The sequence below is a fragment of the Lycorma delicatula genome, chromosome 7 (assembly GCF_047948215.1).
Source record: "Lycorma delicatula isolate Av1 chromosome 7, ASM4794821v1, whole genome shotgun sequence".
Taxonomy (NCBI): Eukaryota; Metazoa; Arthropoda; class Insecta; order Hemiptera; family Fulgoridae; genus Lycorma; species Lycorma delicatula.
The window spans coordinates 89,049,683-89,069,319 of NC_134461.1; the positions used below are offsets into that span (position 1 = coordinate 89,049,683).

The 19,637-nt window shown below is 29.1% G+C and overlaps 1 protein-coding gene across 1 annotated transcript in view; it reads left to right on the top strand.

Moving 5' to 3' along the window:
* The window catches only part of LOC142328065 (metabotropic glutamate receptor 1-like), a 589,241-nt gene that overhangs the window by 303,027 nt on the left and 266,577 nt on the right, over positions 1 to 19,637 (top strand). The window contains exon 8 of the mRNA XM_075371535.1: positions 8,277 to 8,448. Within this exon, the coding sequence (XP_075227650.1) occupies positions 8,277 to 8,448 (172 nt within the window). The remainder of the gene's footprint in view (positions 1 to 8,276; positions 8,449 to 19,637) is intronic.

Here is a 19,637-nt window from a genome sequence, read left to right on the forward strand (position 1 = left end):
TTTCATGAATTACTTCTGATATTTTTTTATTTCCTTGTACGAAGTAAAGGGAGTATTGTTATCGCGAAAATATCGGTTTTCAGATTTCAACGGAAAATATAATTTAATAGGCGTACATGGAAGTTATGTTGAGTTTACATCAGATTTTTTTTATTGTTATTAGGAAATTATTGTTTATTGTAAAAATATCTTTACAATCAGAGGTTAATAATTATTATTAAATCAATATATTTAAATTAAAAAAAAAAAAAAAAAAAAAAAAAGGAGAAGTCGGATTGAACCAATGTGCCTGCCTTTTGTATGGCGCTTAAACTAGTTAAAATGAATTCAGGGGTTTTGCGATCACAATACTTCCTTTACTTCGTACAAGGAAGTAAAAATGGAATTAATTAATTGAAAAATTTCGGTTGATTAAATTTGCATATTTATAAATACCTATAATCGGAACTAATTACAGCTGTTTTATCTGAGTTCTAAGGTTCAAATCCTAGTAAAGGTAGAACCTAGTTACTTTTATACTTTGAATACTAGATCGTGGATACCGGTGTTCTTTGGAAGTTGGGTTTCATTTAACCACACATCTCAGGAATAGTCGACTTGAAACTGTACAGGACTACACTTAATTTACATTCATACATATCATCTCTTGAAGTAAAACCTTAAGGTTGTTCCGGAGGTTAAACAGTAAAGAAAGTTTTTTTTTATTTGAGGATAATGATTTTCATTATTTACTTAACATCTATGATGTACAATCTTGGCATGCTGATATGCAACAATATATTCAGTCAATGAAAAACACCAAGAAACCACTTCTCTCCTCATTTCCGTAAGAAAATTTATTATGAAGCCTATCATTTTCATAAATGGTTTATTTATATCATCTAAAAAAATTAGTTTTTTTTTTCTATGAATGTAACGTTCATAGAGGAATGATTCAATAGATTTACTGTGAAGTTTTTAAATGAGAAATTAAAACATAAAAAGATATATTAAAATGAAGCAAAACAAAATTGTCTATTTCATTGCTTTTATACATCATAAAATGTTTTACATTGTTAATTTAACTACATGAACTTTGTTCCATTTTATATATTAGGCTACATAACTTGACCATGGTTCGTAGAATTCAGTGAATCGTTTAAAACATTAAACTAAATATGCTTAATTATATTTAACTGTTGTTTTCTAGTTAAATTAACTATCCAGCTCTAGTAATATAATTTCTGTTTTAACCATTTTTACTGTAACCTAGGCTTTAATGCTACACACACACACACATATATATATATATATATATATATATTGTTTTTTTTTAATTATAATTATTACTGAAAATAGAAATTTTAAAACACAATTTACATTTTTAAGTATAAAATTATTTTTATTTAAAAAATTGTTACTCTAAAACTTTTTACTTAAAATTGTTTTTTCTTATTTCTACTGTGTGTTTTTTCTTCAAAAAAATATACCTTTAGTTAAATTATAATTTTAAAAAGCTGGCGACGATGTTATTGAACTTTCGCGTTAATTGAGTAAAACTTAAAATTCAATGCTTCAACAAAAGATAAAGTTGAAATTATTACGATGGTTGATGCAAAAATCAATAATCAATAATTTTTTGCTCCTACCCTGTGTATAATACCAAATCTCCCAAGGGATTTCGGGCGTGTTAAGCATTTGATATCTGGGTAGATTTGTTTGATTCATACTGCAGTTCGCACGACCGTGGAGAACTGATAAATACTTTATTTCGAGTTGCTTATTGATTTGTTCAGGGACTCTGTTTCCTGTTCTTCATTTAAACAATATATTATTACTTTCTTACTAAATGGATAAAACTGGGCCTCCCATCATATAAAATAAAAATTATATACTATGTACAGCCAAGCACATATATTTGTTACAGAAAGTTGCCTAAGGTACGCGTTTTGTACAGTTTTATATATACATATATTTTATTCATACATATACACACTCTAACCAATATTCAGAGAATCTCACAAAGAACAGAAAGAAATTCAGAAAATATTCTACTAGCAAAAGTAAAGAAAATACGTATTAAGATGGATCTAGAATCGTCATGTTTTCGAGTTAAGGCTTACGAAAAAGTTCGCCCTGATTTCTGCTCCAAGGGTAAAATTAAGCCGTACTGGAATTGTTAGTATTTAAATTAAGGGGTAAATTTGAAGATTTTATATGGTTTGTTGGTGAAAAATTGAATAAATCAAGCCGCAGAACTGTCTTTACTTTTTAATTTATTAGAAAATTATAGTTAGACACAAAGAATTGGTGTTTTAAACACAATTTTTTTTTAGATTTAACGTACAATAAGTTTATTAAATTGCCAGCAAAAAGTAAAATGTTGCATGAAGAGAAGTTTAACTTTTTGAAACTTAACTTTTAATAAAAATAAATCAGATTGAAACGTGGCAGATAAATACTGTTTTGCAATTTTAAATCAAAACAAAAATGATTTCAATATTGGAAAATATCTAGAAACAAAAAGTGTTGTTATTTTTCTTACGTGTAGGAAATAAAATGAACTGACTTAATAACGCTAAATCCAACTTTTTTTTTTTGTTTAACTCCCAGGACCACTGTTTGGTATTGTTTCATGCTTCGAAAGATGAGATGATAGCGTGTGAAATCTCCGGATGAAAGACCGAGACGCTACTACTCGCGCCATTTGTTTTTTTTTTATCCTCTGGGACCGCTGTCAGGTATTGTTTCAGAGGATGAGATGAACGATTTGTAGCGTGTGTGAAAATGCCATGCCTGACCAGAATCGAAACTGGGAATCAAAAACGGAACCTTAGATATAATAATCGTGTATTCATCTAACCTTCTTTACATACAAATACCTAAATTTAAATTAAACATATAGCCCCGTTTTACGGCGCATTAGTTATCATATTTTAAGACGAATGTAACAGTATTAAACATAATTGGAAAAATTTCTGTAATGACTTATATTTATATTTAATATTTTTATTTATTTATTATATATAATAGTTTTGAAACAGTATGTTGGTAGCAGTGCCTTGTTAAAACTACTGATACAAATAGAGCAAACACTGAATGCTGAAATAGCATATTTTAGGTTAGTTTAATATAACATTCTCTTATTTTAAACGGACGTTAACCACATGTTATGGGATGTGTTTCTCAGTAAAATTAGACCACAAACATTAAACTATGTTAACGATCGACTTAAAACTATGTCGTCGTTATCGTAATCGTATACGCATCATAATTTTTATGATTCGTAATATACTTGGAATATTCAAGAGCAATACAGTAATCGTAGAAATTGAATTATGGAATCAAACAAGCAGAACTGATAAATAAGTAGTTTAAATCATCTTTCCATACGGTTGAACACTAGTTATATATTCTAAACTAAATTTAGTATTAAGTTAATATCATATTAATATTTTCATTGAAAATATAAGAAATTAGTTTTAATAATAAAAATTACCTCTTTCGAAAAATGTATGATATTCTGTCTTGAAAAGCTTTTGAAGTCCTTTTATATTCGTTCAGATCAATTATCTTTGCACCACGTTTATATAGTTTGGCTTTTTTCTTTCCCCAAAACTTCTTCATTATCTTTATTTGTTCTTTTCTTCTTTCTTCGCTCTACTAGAGATTTCTTTTGGGTTTTATTTTTTCTTGAAACTTAGATTTATCAACCAAATTCCTAAATGTACTTCTTTCATACTTAAAAAAAGTTTTGTTTATTTTTAGTTCCTCGAGATATTTTTCAACCTGTTTATACCAATTTGATTTATAAACTTTTAATTTTTCAAACTTTCGACGTGAAATATTTTTATCATTATTCTTTAAATGAAGAATTATCAATTTGGGAACTATAATGGCAACATTATAGCAGGATTACTCCTAATCTACTAACACTTCTCCTATTATAAACATAATCCCTAAAATAGAATAAAACTGAGATTTTTATGTTTTTATTTTTCAATCAGTAGAATTCATCATCTAGTGTTCTGGCTGGCGGCAGATGCCTTACGTCACCTCTGTCTCCATCCCCTTCTGTCCCTAATCTTATCCTTCGTTCTCTTGTAATTTCCAATCTTCATCTCATCTATTAACTTCGTCTTTCTCAAAGTTATCCTCACTTCCTTTTTCCTTCTACTAACACTTTCAATGCAGTTGTCAAGATTGTACTTTCTCTAACCACATGTCCTGACCAGTTTTCTTTCCTTTTTTATACTTCGCGCATAAATGCTCTTTCTTCTGTAATCCTATTCATTACTTCCTCATTGTTCACTTTATCCGTCCATCCTATTTTCTCCAACCTTCTCCATATCGACATATGATAAGTGAAATTAAAGGTTTTTTGTTTTTAGTTTTTTTTTCTAAATGAAGCTTTGGTTGGTGAATTGTAGTTTTAATTGCTATACTCATAATAGGGTTAGGACTTATTTATCTTACATTCACACATTTATAAACACTTTAAAAAGGAGAAAGTAATCTAAATTAAACTTCTATTTTTTAATGTATATTCAAGCCCTTCCTGCGAAGACAAGAAAGACTGGATATACTAATAAAATCTAACAATTGAATTTTACCGAAATTCCAAATGATATTATTATAAACATTGTTAATAAAGTACATAAATTAATTTGTTATTTTATTGTAACGTAATAAATACTCGTATCACTTATTAGGTCAGATAAAATTACAAAACGACAAAATTTATTCTAGTATTCATTCAATAGGGCTAAGAAAAACAGTTACTATATTGGCTAGAACAGTTTATAAACAAAATAAAACTTTAATTAAAAAATATGTATTGTTAAAAAATTGATAATAGTATGCAAGATCACGCAGTAACAGACTTTGTTGGAAAATCAAACATTAAAAAAAAATCACAAAATTCAACCTCTACATTGTCAAATTTGAAATTCCTATCCTATTGTAGAAGTTTGTAATAGAAGGAAAGTCGTATTTTTCAGATTTTTTTAGAATTGATATGTATAAAACAAGGAAAGAATAGTATTGATTAATAAGTTTTTTTTTAATCAATTTAAGCCAGGAGATTATAAATTATCTCGACACGTTTCTAACGCGTAGATTAATAAATAATAAATTATAATTTTTTAATATTTATTCCCTGCTCATGACCAAATGCACTGTTTTAATTAATTATGCCTTTCTCAATTTATATAGATGATTTCTTACTAATATTCTTGTAGATAAATTATTGAATGATTTTTTAAGCGAAAAATTACATTATCTTTATTGATGATTTGAAAATATTACACGTTTTTGTCATCATTATTAGTATTGGTAAGCTGAATTCAAAAGTAATATCGTTGACAAGGACAACAACTGTTTAAAGAATTGCAAATAATGAAGAATATATCCTTGATGCTATCAGTATCTTCTCCCATAAGTATCTGAAGGTTATGCACCTAAGAACCTGATAAGTTTAAATGGAAAAGGAAAAGTATAGGGACAAGGGAAGCAATTCTAGCGCTCAGATTAATAGTAGAAGGGAGATTAAAGAAAAACAAACCAACATACTTGGCATTTATAGACCTAGAAAAGGCATTCGATAGCGTAGACTGGAATAAAATGCTCAGCATTTAAAAAAAAAAATTAGGGTTCAAATACAGAGATAGAAGAACACTTGCTAACATTTACAGGAACCAAACAGCAACAGTAATAATTGAAGAACATAAGAAAGAAGCTATAAAAAAAGGGAGTCCGACAAGGATGTTCCCTATCCCTGTTACTTTTTAATCTTTACATAGAATTAGCAGTTAATGATGTTAAAGAATAATTTTGATCCGGAGTAACAGAACGAGGTGACAAGATAAAGATGCTACGATTTGCTAATGATATAGTAATTCTAGCGGAGAGTAAAAAGGATTTGGAAGAAACAATGAACGGCATAGATGAAGTCCTACGCAAGAACTATCGCATGAAAATAAATAAGAACAAAACAAAAGTAATGAAATGTAGTAGAAATAACAAAGATGGACCACTGAATGTAAAAATAGGAGGAGAAAAGATTATGGAGGTAGAAGAATTTTGTGAAACTTGGACGATCAGAGAACCTGAGAAGAAAAGATTAAAAGCTTTTGAAATGTAGTGCTGCAGGAGAACAAATGAAGAGGTGTTGCGGCAAATTGATGAAGAAAGAAGATTTGGAAAAATATAGTTAAAAGAAGAGACAGACTTATAAGCTACACATTAAGGCATTCTGGAATAGTCGTTTTAATATTGGAGGGACAGGTAGAAGAGAAAAATTGCGCAGGCAGGCAACGTTTGGAATATGTAAAATAAATTGTTAGGGATGTAGGATGTAGGGGGTATACTGAAATGAAACAACTAGCACTAGACAGGGAATCTTGGAGAGCTGCATCAAACCATTCAAATGACTGAAGACAAAAAAAAAGAAGTTTAATTGATTTACAACCACATGATTGGTGAAGATTACAGGAGCAATAACTGTGCCCATTCCATGTTACCGGCAGATCGTAATAAATGACAAATAAAATGAGCCCCAATTTCCTGAATCATATTCTGGTAACTGATGTCGTACTGCACAAGGAGTGGTATTCCAAACATCCACGCATGGGCAGAGGGACCCGTATGAAACTGACACTTCCAACATTCCATTTAGTGTGTGGTGTGGTTTTCTTATTGATAAAAATAGTTTCAACGGTTTTTTAAAACTGTATGAATGTTGGTTTTGTATACTAGTTTTGTTGATTGTTAACATTTATTTAATTGACTTGTAATCTTCCCTAATTATCAATCATCAAAATTTTCAAAATAAAAAATTAACCTTCTGAGTTAACTAACAGTATGTAATATTAGAAAAGAAAATTAGTCCCATACTTCCAGGTTGATCAACGCCACATCACAGTATCAACTCAAGACATATTCATTAAATTTTGCTATAAGAATATTCTGTACATTGAACGCATCACTGTTGTAGGATAAATAAACTCTTATAGAGTATCAGGTATTTTACATACGTCATAGCTGTAAAGAAATACTAGAATGGATTGTATAAAATATAAAACAATATAATTTTTTCTATCATAAAAGAAAAAAAACAATCTCTACTCAATAGGAGTGACAAGGTTCATCATCATCATCATAACCAACTGTGTCATCTATCTGTTTATTACAAGAAATAATGACAATCCCTTATTATTCAATAGCCTATTTTAATTGGTCAGAAGAAATAATATTTAGATAATTGCCCAGGCTAGTCATTTGATATTTGGCTAGAATCTGTAGCTAATTAACAAGAATCTAAGAAAATATAAGCAGTTTTAAAAAATGTTAATTTTTTAATAAATATTTCCTTTTTATATTATTTCGAAATTATTTTTTTTTATTTTCAGCTTGTCAAATGAAAGCCCTTAGTGAATGCATTACAAGCGTGTCAATTTCCTGACTAAGAAATAAAAAAAAAAATTATTAAATTGTACTATTCTTTTCTTGTTTCATATTAGTCAACTCAAAAAAAATCTGAAACATAAGACTTTCCTTTTACTATAAATGCCTACAATAGAATAGTAATTTCAAATTAGAAAGTGTAGAGGTTGAGTTTTGTAATTTTTTTTAATTTTAACTTTCTTACAAAATCTGTTTTGAGTTACTTATGTATTTTTTCAAATTTAATAAGTGATAGTGTATTTATTACGTTATAATAAACTAAAGTAAAACTTGTCCCGGCCTCCGTGGCGCGAATGGTAGCATCTCGGCCTTTCATCCAGAGGTCCCGGGTTCGAATCCCGGTTAGGCAAGCCATTTTCACACGCTACAAATCATCCATCTCATCCTCTGAACCAATATTTAACAGTGGTCCTGTATATTTAACAAAAAAAAAAGATTAAACGTAAAGTAAAATATCAATATATGTATTTTTTAACAGTTTTTATAATAAAATCATTTGAAAGTTTAGGTAAAATTGAATTATTCTCAGACTTTATTACCGTTGGTCTATATACCGATCTTTTCCGTCGTCCCAGTAAGCTTTACCGCGGCGATTCCTTCTCGTTATTAAGTTTGAAAAATCTTACTATAGATAAATATTTAATATTATTTTTAAATATTTCCTGTTAGAATAGTGGAAATTTATGATTTTAATATATTTTTAAAGTTCATTTTTTAGATGAACTTACATTGTGGATTTACACACAAGGTGAACTTAGTTACCTAACATATTTAATTATATTAATATGCAAATATAAATACATATAATTATTGTTGTTTATTTATTGTTTTAGATATAACATAATGAATTTTCAACTTTTATCGAATGGAAGTTATAATTATGTACACGTTGGTGATTGGAACAATGGAACCTTAACACTTAGAGAGACAATACAGCTTGGTCAAACTCCGGGTGTCACGGTTGAGTCAGTTTGTTCAAGACCATGTCCACAGGGACATTTCAAGGTAGGATGTTACTACATAAAAAATGTGTGTTTGTGTGTGTGGGGTGATGACTCTTATTAAAAAAAAATATGTCAGATATGGCTAAACTTGGAAATACATTTTAAATATAAGTAAAGAATTATAATAACATTTTGCCATCAAAATTCATTTGAATTGCCATAATGTTGACTGTTCAGAATATGATTGGTAAAAATATACCCTACCATTCAGGTAAGAATAATCCTCAAGTGACATTTTCTTTTACCTTGAAGCTTCTAGACCAATTACCTTAGTGGTTTCAAAAAAGATGGAAATAGCGGTCATATATATATCTTTAAGATGTATATGTATATATATTTTAACAGAATGTAACAAAATAAAAATATATTTAATTTGTATCAAAATTAATTATTTGTATTCGATCTACTCTAATATTTGTAAGCATTAATATTTTATTAAAAAAATTAACAGTTGTTTTTGTGGTTGGTAAAGATTAGGTGCAGCAACAACAAATAGAGCGATTGGTTAAAGTAATTACTTGCTTGATTGATCTAAATTTGATCAATTCAGATTGGTCTGATGTATCCATTATTATGATTGGTTAAGAAATAGTGTATTATTGTTGGTTGGAGTATTTTTTTTTTTTTTGTCTTCAGTCATTTGACTGGTTTGATGCAGCTCTCCAAGATTCCCTATCTAGTGCCAGTCGTTTCATTTCAGTATACCCTCTACATCCTACATCCTACATCCCGGTTGGAGTATAGCTTATTTTAATTAGTCAGAAAAATTCATTATTATAATTGGTCTAATTATGATGCTTTCCAGATTCGCCAATTTATTCTCGTGATTGGTTGGCAGTCTTTTGTATAATTTGTCCGTACGAATCAGTATTACGATTCGTCGGATGTTAAATGAGAGAATTTGTTAAAATTTAGAGTATCAATAAGCCAGAATATGTCTTATTCATTAGTGTGTGATCAGTTTATAATAATTATTTTCATTTTCATTTATACTTATTTAATGCATATAGATTCCAGTTATTTTTAGTAATATTACCAATAACGTTTTAACTTTTATTTATTATTTGAGGCTACTGGTAATGTGCCCGAAAAATAAATTACATAAACGTCAACTGTTCTAAAATTTAATATCCAATGAATTAGCCAATAAATTTCACGTGATTTTTTAAAAATATACTGTAATAAAATTAGCATTGAAAAAAATTGATTTGAATATAGCAAATTTGATTACAATACGCTTAGACAGTTGTGATAGTACTTTTATTTTCAACTGTATTTAATACAAAACTGTTACCTATCATTTAATTTGATAGCATTTTTTTTTCTTTAAACTAAACAAAATAATTGTTTGGTTCGGTTTATTTAGATTTCTGTTTTCCCTCAACAATTAAAGTAGTTTCTTATCGCTAAAAAACAGTTTAAACGATAAAGTTACTTGTTCGTGAAATAATAACATGATTACTATTCTTGTATATTAGTGTATAACTACGAATAGTTTATGATTTATTTCTACGGTTGATTTTTTAACGATGTACAAACCAATGTTCATTTAAAAATTCGGATATTGTTGATTTAAATAATTATTTTATTGAAATTTCACCTGTAAATTTATCCATATTATTATATTATTTATTACCTGATAAATATTAAATCTTAAATCGACTATGTCACATTCTACAGTTGATGTTACGTAGTAATATTTTGAGTTACTTAATAACAGAGATCGATAACAAGCAGTCGTACGAATCCTGGGCGGGAAATCTCACAAAAAAGAGAATTTTAAATTTAATGTTTTTTCTTTAATCTGCTTCAATTTACTATTGATATTAGATATTAATCTTTATTCTATGACTACTTTCTAGATAGGCTACTAATTTTTTATAGGAAGTGATGTCAAAGCATAAACTATGCAACTAAATTTACATCTGCAAATAATAGCCAAGATATTATTTATTTTCATATCGCTACAATGTTTATAGACCTAGAAAAGGCATTCGATAACGTAGACTGGAATAAAATGTTCAGCATTTTAAAAAAATTAGGGTTCAAATACAGAGATAGAAGAACAATTGCTAACATGTACAGGAACCAAACAGCAACAGTAATAATTGAAGAACATAAGAAAGAAGCTGTAATAAGAAAGGGAGTCCGACACGGATGTTCCCTATCTCCGTTACTTTTTAATCTTTACATGGAACTAGCAGTTAATGATGTTAAAGAACAACTTAGATTCGGAGTAACAGTACAAGGTGAAAAGATAAAGATGCTACGATTTGCTGATGATATAGTAATTCTAGCCGAGAGTAAAAAGGATTTAGAAGAAACAATGAACGGCATAGATGAAGTCCTACGCAAGAACTATCGCATGAAAATAAACTAGAACAAAACAAAAGTAATGAAATGTAGTAAAAATAACAAAGATGGACCACTGAATGTGAAAATAGGAGGAGAAAAGATTATGGAGGTAGAAGAATTTTGTTATTTGGGAAGTAGAATTACTAAAGATGGACGAAGCAGGAGCGATATAAAATGCCGAATAGCACAAGCGAAACGAGCCTTCAGTAAGAAATATAATTTGTTTACATCAAAAATTAATTTAAATGTCAGGAAAAGATTTTTGAAAGTATATGTTTGGAGTGTCGCTTTATATGGAAGTGAAACTTGGACAATCGGAGTATCTGAGAAGAAAAGATTAGAAGCTTTTGAAATGTGGTGCTATAGGAGAATGTTAAAAATCAGATGGGTGGATAAAGTGACAAATGAAGAAGTATTGCGGCAAGTAGATGAAGAAAGAAGCATTTGGAAAAATATAGTTAAAAGAAGAGACAGACTTATAGGCCACATACTAAGGCATCCTGGAATAGTCGCTTTAATATTGGAAGGACAGGTAGAAGGAAAAAATTGTGTAGGCAGGACACGTTTGGAATATGTAAAACAAATTGTTAGGGATGTAGGATGTAGAGGGTATACTGAAACGAAACGACTAGCATTAGATAGGGAATCATGGAGAGCTGCATCAAACCAGTCAAATGACTGAAGACAACAAAAAAAAATCGCTCCCATACGGAGTTAATTTAAATGGGGTTTTCTTTCAATCCTTTTATTTATTCAATCTGCTCCCATTAACTATATTTTTCAGTTACAGTGAATGTTTATTTCAAGGAAATATTAAGTAAAGGCTTTTTATACTAGGCAATCCAATTTATTTCATTGAAATTGTAGCAATATCTTTGATTACTTCACTTCAAATATTTGCCAGTCTCCCGCTCTTGATTAAAAAATATTTATCCGCATTTAAATTTGCTCAAAATTGAATATATATTACAAAAATTTGCATGTTATTATGTAAGAGAAAAGGTTTTTGTCGTTTCCCTAGATTATATATATTTCTTATAATGTGATACGTACAAATAAATGGCTAACTTTGGGTATTGTTTCACTTGATAAAATATACCTAAAATAATGCAAAGATCCTTCAGATACCGTTATGTTTTCATAGGTCTAATTTTTATGTTTTAAGAGAGATTTCTGAAGATCATTTCTCAAGAATGGATTTTTATATTTCTTATAGTTCTTTGTACGGGATTGAAACGATATTTTGTTGTAAAAAAAATTGTTTTTTGTATGATTAAAAAATTATAACTGATATATTTGAGTTACAAATGGTTTATGTTTAAAACAATTATATCGTTCTTTAACTTCGTGTGTGTTATTTTTTTGAGTGTGCACATGTGTGGACGCGTATGTGTATTTTATAATTTTTCTACACTAAACATCAAGAAGAGAGCTCAGCTATTCTTTTTTGTGCATTAAAAGTTGATCAACCACAATGAAAGTTTAAAATTATTGTCATAAAACTTTAAAATGAAAACCGAACGTTCCGATTTGAAATAAAAGTCTGAATAAATTATATATACATTACATGGAAATATCATTGATTTATTACCAATCTCGTTTTGTTGTTTATGTTTTTTGAATATCTTATATTACTAAGAATTTATATAGAATATATTTTTATTTTACGGGTTATAGCGATATATGCTGCTATAGTTATAACGGGATAGTATATAGGTGGTTCAAAATATTATCTAAAAAAACTAGTATATCTTTTAAGTTTTGTGTCTTAAAGAGACATTAAAAAGGATTAAAAAAAACATAGATTTAAATAAATTGTAAATAACCTACGAAAATAAAATTCGCTTCAGTGCTCCCAAGTCCAAAAAATCTATTCTTGTCAGACAGACGTTTGTGCTTATTTACTTATGTTTGTATATTAACCTGAATTGGGTCTTATAACTGTGGACCCAGTGGTCCGATTTTCTTCAGGTAGGCAGGTACTACCTTCGGGGAGAAAGAACATATTAAATTTTTGCAAAAATTGGAAAAAAAGGTGGGGTGTTTTGACCGAAATAAAATTTCAGTTAATTTTTGGGACGCTTTAGTAAAAAATATTTCTTACAAAAGTTGACGTTTTTTGGTTGAGATTACAGATTACCAAAAATGTTTATTTATTTAATATTTACCCCCTCAAACGTTACTACACATACATTTTTTTTAACAATACCTTGTTACAGAATAGGAGTTCATGGGAAGTTCTGCGTCTATATTTTCTACATGAATGTCTTCATACCACTATAAAACATTTTTCCCCATCCCACTCTGTTGCAACAAAAATTTTTTTTTAGTCTAAAATATTTTTTAACTTCATCTTACATATCACCAATTGCATTTAATGTAAAAATTGTAGTTCTTTGATAGCCTTTACACTTTGATATTTCTTGAAAATAAGTTAACTCATAATCTTCATCCAGTTGCTAGAAAATTAAAAATTTGATTATTTAGAATTATGCCTGTATCTTTATATTGTTAATTTTAAAAAGTTATTTTTTTATTTATTATCACCACTTAGAGATTTTCTTAAAAATTAATTTTACCCGAATGCTTCTCCTTGAGTATGGGAGCCCCCAAAATGAAATTACTTTGTTTCCAGTTTCAAATTTGTAATGCACAAATTTTTCAAATGTTTCAAATTTTTTGTGTGAACAATAACGTTAATAAAATAACTTAACATCTCTCTCCTGATGAAGAGAGCTTCCAAATTTAAAAAGAAATCGCAAAAAGGTTTTTTTTTAATTTCGATTTTAATTTATTTAAAATCAATTTTAATGAATATTTTAATCATTAAAAAACTGATGCACGAGCTTCCAAATTTTGAAAAAGTCTGAAAGATATTTTTTCAAAATTAATTAATATTAAAATTTTGGTTATTGCTTTACTTTGTTGATCACTTGGTTTCAAAATTAAAATTAAAAGATTTAAATATAACTAGCCGGTCAGCTTGGAGGTTCTCGTCTAGCCAGGAGGTTCCGTCTCTTGGACCCCTGCTGTGCTTGTTATTCTCACGGTTATGAGAATAATACTGATAAATAACAATTAAAGCTTAAAAAGCTTTCATTCCTGCAACGCTTCCCTCGTTCTTGATGTAGAATCTCTGAAACCCCCTCATACCCATCAAGGAGGTATGAGGGGGTAGGGCCTCAATTTATGGCTTAAAACTTTCCTTGGGGTAATATGAATGTATCTTGAAAATTTGAATGCAGTCAGTCTTTGTTTCTTGCGTGATGCTTTGATATCCCTTTTCTTACGTAATTCCACGATTATTTAAAATCAAGTTTGATTAATAACCTATCAAGTTTGGTGGTAAGTGCCAGTAGGTATCATCAGGTAATTGGTCCTCATTTAGAATATTTTCCTCGATTTCGTATTAGCGTTACACAAACATATTCAATTTTTTAATCGTATAAATTAAACAGTTTTATATATTTTTTTAAAATTAATAAGCAACATTAAAATTTATTACGATTTATGATTCATGTTTTTTTTGTTTTGTTTTTTTTTGTAATATGTCAATGAAGAAATAACTGAAGCTGGCGAATTGAACATTTTTCAATTACAGTTATCATTTAGATATAAATAAAGCTTAAAATTATTGAATTAAACAAGAAAGTTTTTTTTTGAAAAATGAACTGCGTAACTTGAACGGCTTAGCCGGGAATCTTACAAGTTATTTTATTATCTGATAGAATGCAAAAGGTGTTTGTGGTGATTTTCGCTAAGGAAGTATATTGCTTACCTATAAAAACAGGTTTTAACTGTTAAAATGAATGAAAAGTTTCACAAAGTACTTAAAGATTTTATTTTATATAGCACGGTTAATATTTGATTATTCTGACTACATTTGTTCAGCATAAGAGCTAACGGATATATAACAAAATGTAAATTTCATTTCCGAAATGTTTAATTTCAGTGGTCTAGTTTATAAATCTAATTTTGTAAGCAATTTATTTTCATTTCACAGGAATTTATTTATTTATTTAAACGTTCTCCTCTTCATTTTTCAGGTATATGAAACAATTAAGTTATAAAGGAAAACAGTCTATCTTCTTATACAAAAAAGATAATGAAATTAATTATGAAGTAAACTTTTCATAAATTCATTCTTTCTCTCACAATTTAAATAAATATATCCTTGAAGTAGGAATTCAATGTTGGTGTAAAGCTATTATTTCAAATATTTGTATTTTAATTTAATTGTTTTGTAAACACAAATAAGCTAACATTTCAGTGAAAATAAATATGAACAGTTCATAACTCATTTGGATACTTTCATACGCCAAATAATTTTGGGGAAAGACAGGAGTTACGAGTTTCCCTAGGAAAGTATAAACGCGTTTCTAGAGTATATTTTAAATAATTGAAGGAAAATTAATTTTTTTTAAGTTTATATTTGAGTTGGCAGACAATAATTCGTTAAGTAATATACTGCTTTTATTTTTTGACTTAAGTGTTTTCTACCCATTAAATGAATAAAAAGCTTCTTATCGGTTCTTAAAAAGTTCTTATCGGTTAAAGAGATACCTATTAACATTTTAAAATATACCTACTTAGAAATTAACATAAAAACAATAGAAAATTACGAAGAGTGAATTGCGTATAATTTGGGTTTATCAGAGTCGTTATACTAAATCGTGGATAGCGGTGTTCTTTGGCGGTTGGGTTTCAATTAACCATACACCTCAGGAATGGTCGACCTGAGTCTGCAGAAAACTACACTTTATTTACATTCATACATATCATCCTCGTTCATCCTCTGAAGTAATACATTACGGTGGTTCCGGTGGCTAAACAGAAAAAGGGAGAGAGTCGTTATAAAAAGATATTTTACATCAATGAATTTTTTGCTCCTGTATTCGTATTCGCTAAACAAAAAATCTGTAGTAGTTATAATAGACGAATGGATATAAAATTAAAATTTCATAGGGTGGTGGAAATTATTTATCCAATAAATACTCCTATTACTGATTACGTAAATTAAATTTTGTGGTTTATATATATATTTATGTAAGTATATTCTTATTGTGTACGTTGCAATCTTTCAACTAGTGAACGAAAAGCAAACCCCCCATGCCCGAATGAGATAAGGATGATGTGTATGACATATAGATGAGATATAGTCTTGTACAGACTCAGCCGACCATTCCTGAGTTGTGTAGTTAATTGACCCCCAACCACCAAAGTATACCGGTATCCACTGTCTAGTATTCAAATTCGTATAAACGTAACTAACTTTTACTAGGATTTTAACCTTAGAAACTCCGAATTCCAAAATCAGCTGTTAAACAAGTGATTTGCGACGAGTTAACCACTAACCAATCCAGCAGCCTTTCGTGATTAAAAAGAGAAAAAAAATTGCAACTACAGCAGTGCAAGATTGATGTTTTAAATATTTTTTCAACAATATGAAGTAAATGATTCCAGGCAATCAGAAATTAGCTTTGATCGGGTATCTCTTCTCTTCCGTATTTATCTTATCCCGTAAAAATTTAATTGCAAGTTTCAGATTTACGGAATAAAATAAAAAGTGATTTGTAGGTTTTTCCAATCAATCGTAACAATTTTTAAACAAAGAAATAAAGTTGGCTATTTAATTTTTCTTTTTGTTTTGTAAAAACTTGTAATTAGTAGATAAGCCGCCTATTAAGTTCATTTTAAACTAGGTCAATATCTCGTTTAAAAATATTTGTCTTTGAAGTTAAGTACAAAACTGCAGAAGAATAGATAGATATCGTTTATAGTAGTATTTGATCTGGATTCCTGCCAGAAGATTCAGCACTGAACTTCCTAGAGAGGACCCACGACATTTAGTTACTATTACAAATTTGGTATGATTTGGCCAGTGCTCAACTAGAAACAATTCTAACCTTCTCTACCTCTACCCTTGACATGTAATATTCTGTAAATCATATTTTACCTCGCTTTTATCTTTTCTAATACTTCGAATATTTATTATAAATGAGAAACAAAGACAATACGATTTCGATTTTTCTATATAGATTCCAATTTTCTTTTTGTTTTTTATATAATCGTGTATGAATTTTTTTAGTAAGGATTCAGTAAGATAGAGAAATCTGCCGATTTTTTTTCTGGAAAAATATTGGTTTCGTCTAAATCAGGTATTAACTGCTGTTACAAAAATACATTTTACATTTATTTAAAAATAATTTTAATATATCAATTTTATTCTTTTGATAATTTTTTTAATTTATAAATGGGTAAAAATAAACTGTTTCGTTGTGCCTGCCAAAATGGATCCATTTTTTTTTTAAATTTATTTACAGAAGTTCATGAAATAAATTTTGATTAATAACATATTCGCTTTATTTCTTCAAACAAAAACACATACAAATGATTACAGTAATTTTTTCTTTAAAAATGTCATATTGTTTATTCTTTTCAAGGTAAAGCAAAAAATTTCAATAATTGTATGTTGAATATTTTAAAGATTTATCAGTATTAAATTTAGTATAAGAAGCGCAAACGATAATTTTAATGATTGTGGTTAAAATAATACAAAAATTGATTAAAAATGTTTAGGTTTTACGCTGAAAGCACTTAAAGGTGAAATTTTTCGATATAATAAACAAAAAAAAATATTATCAATCAAATTTGTTAAAATTTTTTTTCCCTCTTCCCCGAATCGGATTCTACAGTAAAGCATAACACAATCCGGGGGAGTGTCCTTTTATAAGCGGGCTGGATCTTATCTACTAATGCCTGCCTCTACCTCCCAGAGCAGGGTTACCAGGCCCGACTATATCGTTCCTGTTCCCTCACTCTAGGAGCCGGGACTCGGTCTTTATGCCTCTTGCCTCAAACGAGACCATCTAAAGGAGCATTATTGCCGGGACTACGGTTTTTTCTACAAGAGGACGCGAGAGTCTCCGTGCTTCATCACTGCTACCCATCTGTGTATGTACAAACGAATAGCAGCTCAGCAGAGAGCTGTCCTTCACCCCCTCGTTCCCCTAGCAGCCCTAACCTTCTGTTGAAGGACCCGTGTGATAGTTATAGCACGGAATTGTATCTCATTCGCCAACATACGGCCCACGATACTCTCCACCGTAAGTGGCCCAGTAATCAACTGACATTGTAAGCGTTCCCTGTCCCAGGTCCGACAGGCAAGCATCAACTTATCTAATATTATCACCACTCCCTCTTCTTTGTCATTGGAAGATTTCTCTATCTCACCGAAACTTTACTCAAACTTAAATTTTTATCCAGGATTCAGCAATTTTCTATTATGTTGCTTGGTGGCAGCAGTCTCTCCTTTTTATTTGTAGCAATTTCGAATAACTTTTTTTATAATATTGTAAGCATTTTCTCTTAATTTGTAGTCAAACAAGTATGATCGAAATTCATTCAGCTACTTGTCAACAGAAACGACTTTAGTTTTTCCTCTAAGATGTTCGTTAAACAATTTATCTAGCCTAGTAACAAACAGAGATCATTACATTCCTTTCATCTCACATACAATCGTGGTTAATACATTTTCTTTAGAATCGAAATTTAGATTTATGTAGCAACGGTGGATGTATATCAGCCTTTTATATCTCTACCTTTACTTTTACTAGTATATTTGAGTAACATAAAATAACCTGACAGGGAATGAAATTTCTTCTAATAAAATTTATCTCAAATGATAACACTATTTCTGAATTGCTTATGTTGTAAGCCAGTGATTCCCAAACTGTGCACCGCGGCCTCTTCACATGGGCGTCGCGAAATATTGTAAAAGCTTCATCATTAATTGAATCAAGACATTTACAATTATTAATTTAATGTTAATAAAGTAAAAAAAAAAAAAAAAATGAAGATATACGAGTTTATTTATTTATTTTTATTTCTTACTTATAAGTAACTATACTTTTTCTTAGGGTAGGGCGGTATGGAAAAATGTTTAATTAAAAATGGGCGCCGCGACTCGGAAAAGTTTGGGAACCGACAGTGGTTCCCAAACTTTTCCGTAAGCAATAAATACTTACTCGTAAATTTAGATTTCATTGTTATTTGAATTTTCATTATTTATTTTTTAAATTTAAATTTTTCACAACTTATTCAAGATGTGAATTTAGTTAAAAATAATATTTGTTGAAATTATAGAAAACATTTTAAAATAATGAAAAATTATAAATTTATTATTACAAAGATTCTAATAAGAGTTAAACTTGCACCATACGCAGTAATAGTTTTGAAGATGCATGTCAACAAATGCATGTTTAATGGACTAATAGAAATATATTAAAGAATTTTTCGCTCAATTTCATTGAGTTCTATTGATATTAATGAACAAAGAAGTTGTTACCTCTTAAACTAATAAGTAAACATCCACATCTGAGTATTGTTTTCTTTTGTTAAGATTATATCAATATAGTTTAATTTCTCATAATTTAAATATTATTATAGTAGAAATCTGCTAACAGAATAATATTTAATTATACCCGAAATACTGTATGTTGGCCGGTCGTGACAATTAAAAACTGCCCATATATCCCCATTACAAAGGTATAAAACATTAGGCTGAGAAAATATGTTGCTCAGCTAATGAGTCGATTTATTAATTCTCTCACTTGTTGGTGTCGATGTTTTCAATTTTAAATTTACTCTGTTATGTGAAATAAAAATTCTCCTAATAATCTATTCTATTAATCTAAATTCTAATAATCTATTGGACAATCTGTATTATTGCACTATACTTCAGACCATGAATTTAATAGACCGGTTTCATAAAACGGCAAAACTATGAACGAAAATTTTTTTCAAAAATCTTTTGTTTTGTCATGCTATTATGCC